General features: G+C 42.5%; 1 protein-coding gene across 3 annotated transcripts in view; it reads right to left on the bottom strand.

Moving 5' to 3' along the window:
- Positions 1–976: 976 nt before the first annotated feature.
- The window catches only part of txndc11 (thioredoxin domain containing 11), a 14,967-nt gene continuing 7,791 nt past the window's right edge, over positions 977–8,152 (bottom strand). For all 3 annotated transcript variants that reach the window (XM_052603633.1, XM_052603625.1, XM_052603639.1), the window contains 4 exons: positions 2,613–2,755; positions 2,420–2,532; positions 2,247–2,327; positions 977–2,172 (listed from right to left, as the gene is read on the bottom strand). In XM_052603633.1, the coding sequence (XP_052459593.1) occupies positions 1,635–2,172; positions 2,247–2,327; positions 2,420–2,532; positions 2,613–2,755 (875 nt within the window). In that variant the 3' untranslated portion in view covers positions 977–1,634. The remainder of the gene's footprint in view (positions 2,173–2,246; positions 2,328–2,419; positions 2,533–2,612; positions 2,756–8,152) is intronic.

The raw sequence follows: 8,152 nt of genomic DNA on the forward strand, positions 1-8,152 counted from the left end.
GTCTCGGTTCCTTGCCGCTGTCGCCTCTGGCTTGCTTAGTTGGGGTCACTTCATCTACAGCGATATCATTGACTTGATTGCAAATAAATGCACAGACACTATTTAACTGAACAGAGATGACATCACTGAATTCAATGATGAACTGCCTTTAACTATCATTTTGCATTATTGACACACTGTTTTCCAAATGAATGTTGTTCAGTGCTTTGGCGCAATGTATTTTGTTTAAAGCACTATATAAATAAAGGTGACTTTGACTTCATGCCTCACAAGTTGTAATTGTGTAGCTTCTTCATAAAGTCACCTTTATTTATATAGTGCTTTAAACAAAATACATTGCGTCAAAGCAACTGAACAACATTCATTAGGAAAACAGTGTCTCAATAATGTAAAATTATAATGTAAAAGGAGCTCATTCAAATACTGTGGTGCTAAACCATTCAGGGCTTTATAAGTAATAAGCAAATGAAGGAAAAGTAATATAACTAGTAGTGTAAGTAATATAACTGACTGAAAGTGTTTGATATAGTTTAATTGTCTTCTTCTTCATTAACAACATCACCGTGTTGGAGTTCAGCAGCTGGAGCTTCAGTTCCTTCATTATTAAAGAGACTAACCAGAACTAAACTTGCAGATTTAAATTAGGGGAAATAATTCATGGAAGGTTAAAACTGTGTGTTTCCTGAAATCCATGTTTCACTGTGTTTATTCTCAACCTTACAGTTTAGGGCTGTTACAACCGTGAACCGTCTAAACATCATCACCTTCTCGTTCTCCAGGAGAAATGTGTGCAGGAATATCAATGTAAATATGTTGTACACAGATAGTTACACCTGCACATGAACATCCAGCAGTATCTCTAAAGGTATATTGTAAGAAATATAGTGTTTGCAGCAGTAAGGAGGAGCATTAAAGCCCTTGAGCTCCGAAATCCCTTCGTTATAGGAAGAACAAGAAACCCCAGAGTCGGTAATGATCACATTCACCAGCATTATCTTTAATTTAACTCTTCAAACCTGAGATTCCCTGAAGACTCTACCAGAATACATGAAAAAAGCATAATTTCAACAAAACAAACAGAAATACTTTAACAAGTTTTTTTGTGTGTGTCGTCACATCAAACCCTCGAGGAACATCTTCAATCATCTGTAACGACAGTCATAATTAATCAGCAGAACATGTGCAGATTTCACTCTGAAACACAAGAAAACAAAACAGAAGATACATTCAGAGAACATGAATCCTACGGTTGCTGTATTTTTATAATAATTAAACAAATGCTCATCAATCTGAATCATCTCATTTTCAGTTCTGTCATTTGTCCAGAGGTTTTTCTTCTAATCTTCTCTTCAAACGGCATTTCTCATTAGATCGTCTGTTTTAAATGTCATTTACAATTTTAATAAATGATTTATTTCTATTAAATCTGTACAATAAATCCCACCATGATGTCTAAACACGTAGACATCTCTCATACAGTAATGAGATGATTTGCCTTCAGGGTGAAAATGCACTTTGAAAATGTAGTTTGACAATAATGCACACATCTTTTCTTATGAAACAACATTTCTGATTAGTTTTTGTGGACAAGCTGGACGTGTTCTTAACAGATTCTGTATGATAATCATCCGTGGTCAGGAAGCCTCACGCTGTCTCTCTGTGTCCCGTCTCTCAGTGTCCTCTCCGTCTGTGTCCTCTCCGTCTGTGTCCCGTCCGTCTGTGTCCCCTCCGTCTCTCTCTCTCAGGACGGTGAGCAGCACTCGGAGCAGTGAGTTCTCCTTCAGCAGTTCTTCAGATGCGTCTGCGAGCTCCTGCAGTCTGTGGACGGTGTCGCTCAGCTGGCGTGTTTTCTCTCTGTACAGTGTCTCCAGCTGCAAGCTCTGCTCCTGCAGCTCGGCATTCTGGGTCTCCAGTGTGTGTGTGTGCAGCGTGAGCCGCCGGTTCTCCCTCCACAGGACCGACAGCTGCTCAGAGAGACGCTCTCTGGCTCGATGCAGAGAAAACACCTGCTGCTGCAGCGCCCGAAGCTCCGCCTCCAGCAGGGACTTAGGCTCCGCCCCTCCGCCTGACTCCTGTGTGCTGTGGGCGTGGCCTGTGTGCTGCAGAACGAACCGCAGCAGGTTGGGAACAGTCATGGGCATGTTTTCAGGAAACTTCACACTCATCTGCTTCCTGCGGGAGAATTCAGAATGAAATGATTCATGGTTCAGCTGTGATCAACACAAGAGAAGCGCTGTTTCTGTCACCTGTGTCTGGGGAAGAACAGCACAGACGGCACATGATCCACCATAAACTCCCAGGGCAGATCATTCTGGCCGACATTCACTCTGAAACAACAAGAACACACACACTGACTCACAGGAACTCCTGAATGTGCGGTCATGTAACACTGGAGGTGTTATCAGGTGCAGTTCCAGACCTGGCCACCGTGAGGGCGCTGTTTCCCTGGAACAGACGAGCCAGCTGCAGAAACACATGATTGAGAGCCGAGCAGAAGCCACACCAGACCGAGTAATACAGCAGCAGCACGTCCTGAAGAGACGGACAACATCACATCACTCACACTCTCTTCACATTACATTACAGCTTTCATACATGCTGACTGATCTCACCCTCTGAGAGTCCATGACGGTCTGCAGGAAGCTGTCTGAGGTCACTTCCTGTATGAGGGACTGTGTCTGCTGCTGTGGTTTCTGTCCCACCAGATGTCTGTGTAGAGGACTGTAGGACACACTGAAGTTCTGGATGAAGTCTCCTGCTCCACACACACACACACACACACAGAGAGAGAACAATTATCACTGTGTGTGTGTGTGTGTGTGTGTGTGAGTGTGTGTCTGAACAGCTAGTTGTGCCTCAGGCTTGTTACATCTGGCCCAGCCCTCTAGCTGCTACCGTAGGTGGACACCAGGCTCAACATCCCTGGTGAGTCGATACAGTCAGCAGCTGCTAACGCCGAACCCCGGGCGGCGGTTAACTAACCCGGAAAACTCAGTTTGTCTGAGCTTGGGCGCGTGGAGCTCTTGGTGGAGGAAATTCCACCTAAACGGGTCTTTGGACCTTCTACTGCAACGAGGACCATCTCCAGTCATCTTGACTACGTCTTGCCACTGGGTACAGATGTGGCTGGTCGAGAGAGTGAGGTTGAATGCTGCGCAAATCACCCTCACTTAAATCCAAGTTCTCTGCGCAAGTCATGGCACTTTTTCTTACCATCGTCATTATCCAAATCCTGTGGCGATGGGTGAGTGACGAAGCAGCAGGCACGGATATGCTGGAAGCTGTAGCCGCAAACCTGCACGCAGGCGGCTCAGGATATTGGTCGTTCCCTCACTGGACCGAAGCAGCATTGAGGTCCGGCAGCACTCTGAGTGACTGAGCAGCCCTATTCAGGATCACACTGCTCACCTCCGTAGTGAGGAAAGGGTTAGAAAAGGTACCCTAAACATTGTCTGCTTCAAAACAACCTACCGCAGCTGGCGGGATCCCGTACTTGCGGTCGAAAAACAGAAAGAAAAACTAATAAAATGGAAAGACCAAAGTAATACCACTCACTGTTGGCGCCTGAATGTGCGCACCTTGATGGACACATCTGGATCAAAAAGACCTGAGAGACGCACTGCCCTCGTGGGCAGAGAGCTACCAGATATAATGTGGATGTTGCTGCCCTTAGTGAGACCCGATTGGGCGATATTGGACAAGTGACTGAAGTGGGTGCAGGTTACACATTCTTCTGGAGAGGACGAGGCCAGGAGGAGAGACGTGATGCTGGTGTTGGTTTTGCAGTAAAAAATCATCTGGTCAACCAACTGGCAAGCCAACCCAAGGGGATAAACGACCGATTAATGACCTTACAGCTCCACCTATTTGGTAAAAAGGCGGCCACCATCATCAGTGCCTATGCCCCTACCGTGACCAACTCTGACAAGATCAAAACCAAGTTTTATAATGACTTGGAAGTCATTAGCTGCTACAGCCAGCTCGGATAAACTTCTGATACTGGTTGATTTCAACGCCAGAGTTGGAAGTGACCATCAATCATGGAATGGAGTCATAGGCGCACATGGTATTGGAAAATGTAACAGCAACGGTCTTCTACTGCTGCAGACATGCTCTGAATTTGACCTACTCATCACCAACATGATATTCCAACTACCTAAGCATAAGAAAACTTCATGGATGCATCCTCGTTCACACCACTGGCACTTGATTGACTACGTCATCGTGAGGAGGAGTGACCGGCACGATGTCAGGGTGACCAAGGCTATGTGTGGTGCTGAATGTTGGACTGACCATCGTCTCATTATCTCCAAACTTAACATCCGGATTAAGCCTAGCAGACGCCCACAAGGACAAAGACGTGTCAAGTGTCTTAACATCACTCGCCTACAACAAGAACACACCAGGCTGGCATTTGTTGAGGCTTTAGACCATCACCTGGAGTCTCTAAGCTTTGAGCATACAGATGATGAGGCAGACTGGACTGCTCTCAAGACTGTGCTGCATTCTACAGCCCTTGAATCACTTGGTGTTCCATTACGTACACATCAAGACTGGTTTGATGAGAACGATGCAGAAATCTGAGCACTCCTTGACGAAAAACATCGCCTGCATGAAGCATATCTGAATGACAGCAGCTCAAGTTTAAAGAAAGTTGCCTTCCTCAACATTCGCAGGATTGTTCAGCAGAGACTCAGAGTCATGCAAGATGCCTGGCTGTGCGCAAAAGCTGTGGAGATTCAATCCTATGCTGACAGTAACAACACCAAGTGCCTCTATAATGCTAAGGTCTATGGTCCACAACACTCAGGAACTTCAGCTCCTCTGAACTTTTTATTTTATTTATTTATTTAACCTTTATTTAACCAGGAAAGTCCCATTGAGGTTAAAAACCTCTTTTTCAAGGGAGTCCTGGCCAAGAGGCAGCAAAAACACAGTCAATTACATTTATAAAAATTATACAATACAAATAATTAAAAACATTTGCAATTTAAACAGGACATTTCAGGTTCTCTCAATCTGGAGTTAAAAGCATTTAAGGAAATGAGTTCAGATAATTTCAAGTCTTTTTGCAAAAAGTTCCATGCAGAAGGAGCTGAGTAGACAAAAGCCCTTTTTCCCAGTTCTGTACGGGCAAATGGAACAAAGAGCAGCAAGTGATCATTTGATCGCAATGAATAAGAATCAACACTTCTCCATGTGATTAAACTACAGATGTAGGATGGCAAAAGACCAAGCATGGCCTTATATATAAAAGTATGCCAGTGCCCTGATCTCCTGTTGGACAACGATGGCCATCCCACTCTGGAATATAATTCACAATGATGGGTCAAGTTTTTACAATTCGTAATAAATCTCAGAGACGCATGATAAACAGTGTCAATCTTATACAGACATTGTGCTGAAGCGGTCCTATACACCAGCGCTCCATAATCTAAGACAGATAAAAATGTTGCAGTGACTAGCTGCTTTTTTGCTTTAAAAGAAAAACAAAATTTATTTAGAAAGAAAAAAGACAGTTTAAGTTTGAGTTTCTTCACAAGGTTGTCTATATGAGGCTTAAAAGTGAGAGCATCATCAAGCCAGATACCAAGGTACTTATAAGAATGAACCACCTCTATGACACTTCCAGTCAAAGTGAACACAGGAGGAGGAGCTTGAGAAACCTTCTTAGTATTTCTAAACAGCATCAGTTTGGTCTTATCAGCATTGAGAACCAGTTTAAGCTGCATAAGCGTACGTTGAACCACATCAAAAGCTTTCTGCAAAGACTCAACCGCTTTAGCTGGGGATGATCCAAAACAATAAATAATCGTGTCATCAGCATAGAAATGCATATTAGCATCCGACACATTGTGTCCTAGTTCATTTATATACATAATAAACAATAGAGGACCTAATATTGAGCCTTGTGGCACCCCCTTTTTGGACCTTCACTAATGCAGAACATAGACCATCACAGTCCTGTCACTCAGATAATTCATGAACCAGGAAACTACACAGACAAAGAAGCCTTTGCTTTAAAACAGCATGGTCCACTGTGTCAAAAGCTTTCGACAGATCAAGAAAAAGTGATGCACAGAATTGTTTTCTATCAAGAGCGACAAGTATGTCATTAATTACTTTTGTAACAGCAGTGATGGTACTGTGCTTTTTCCTGAAGCCTGACTGCAGTTTAGAAAGGAGTTCATTTGAGTATAAAAACTCTTTTATTTGGTCTGAAACAAGGGATTCTAAAATTTTTGACAAAACACACAAATTAGATATAGGCCGATAGTTAGTTAAAACTGCTGGATCACCTCCTTTAAATAAGGGAGTAACAAAAGCTGACTTCCAAACTGATGGTATTTCATTGTTTTGAATTGACAGATTAAAACGAATTGTAAGGGGCTCTGCAACAAAATCAGCCGCCTTCTTCAAAAAGTAAGGCTCTATTAAATCTGGTCCAGGAGGTTTTCTGTGATCTAACGCTTTAAGAGCTCCATGCACCTGCTGCACAGTAAAAGAAACAAAATTAAAAGGCTCTCCAGAAAACACTGAGGAGTATGTGCATGGAGTGACAGCGACTACTCCTGTCGACTCGGACAGAGAACCAACTGATACAAAATGCTCATTAAAGCAATTTAAGACATCAACTCTATCGTAGACTGGGAGAGAGTTTTTTAAGACAAATTTTGGGAGGGCTTCATTACTTTTATTCACAGAAAGAGACTTGATGACTTTCCAAAATTTCTGTGGATTATTGAGGTTTTCACTTGTGACTGATAAATAATATTCTGATTTAGCCTTTTTGATAAGAGAGGTACATTTATTTCTTAATTGTCTGAAAATGGACCAGTCAGTGGCAGAATCACCATTTCTAGCTTTAGCCCATGCCACATTTCACTGATGGATAATGTGTGACAACTCTGGAGAAAACCAAGGGTTTTCCCGTCCCTTCACTCTGTGCTTTGTCCAAGGAGCATGTTTATTTACAATTTTCTCAAAATTCTCCTTAAAAAGTGTCCAGGCAAGCTCAACGTCAGGCAACAGGCCTAGCTGTCCCCAGTTAATCAAAGATAGATCATGATGATAGGCTTGTTCATTAAACATTTTCAAATTCCTCTTTCTAATAATTTGTGATTTACATTTGGGTATTTTACTGCCTTTTGAAGTAGCAATAACACAATGATCACTCAGATCATTACAAAAGACACCCATGGATAAAAATTTATGAGGGACATTTGTTAGAATCAAGTCAATTAAAGTAGATTTATCTGGATTTTTGAGATTAGGCCTTGTAGGTACATTTACCAACTGGCTAAGATTGACAGAATCACAGAAAGATTTAAATTAATCAGAAACAACATTTAGCCAGTCCCAATTCAAGTCTCCAGCCAGTAAAAGTTCCCTATAGTTTAATCTGGACAAAAGAAGCTTTACAGATGATAAAGCCTCCCTAGAGGCCGATGGAGGTCTATAATACCCCACAACAGTAATTGTCATTTATAAACTCATAGTAGTCCACAATCTTCTTAAAAGTTCAAGATTAAATTTCCATATTAAATGACTTGTACAACTTAAAAACTACAACTTAAAAGGAGTAAATACTATGAAATCCATTTAAATGCAATCAGTCCAGAGTGAGACACTGAGCAGATCTTAGATAGCTGCCATCTTGGATTCTGAGAATGATGACATCACCAATGAATCTGTCTTGAGCTCCAACTGTGCTGACCATCTGTACTCAATGACTCCACTTAGATGGAACAACACTCCTTGTGGAGAAGGACAAAATACTTGAAAGGTGGGTCAAACACTACAGTGTGGTCCTCAATCGGCCTTCATGCAGAAATGAGGAGGCAATTGTGAGATTGCCTCAAGTTGAAATAAACCAGTCCTTGGCTGTTCTACCATCCATTGAGGAAATCAGCAAAGCCATAACACTTCTCTCATCAGGCAAAGCTCCAGGGTCCGATGCCATTCCAGCAGAAATCTACAAGGCTGGAGGGCCTCGCTTAGTCGAGAAACTGACCGAGCTCTTCCAGGCTATGTGGAAATTAGAAGCCGTTCCCAAGGAGTTCAAGGATACCAATATAATCAATCTATATAAAAGGAAAGGCAAACGGCAGGACTGTGACAACCATAAAGGCATCTCCATACATAAGTTGCT

The sequence above is a fragment of the Carassius gibelio genome, chromosome A1 (genome assembly GCF_023724105.1).
Source record: "Carassius gibelio isolate Cgi1373 ecotype wild population from Czech Republic chromosome A1, carGib1.2-hapl.c, whole genome shotgun sequence".
NCBI classification, from domain to species: Eukaryota; Metazoa; Chordata; class Actinopteri; order Cypriniformes; family Cyprinidae; genus Carassius; species Carassius gibelio.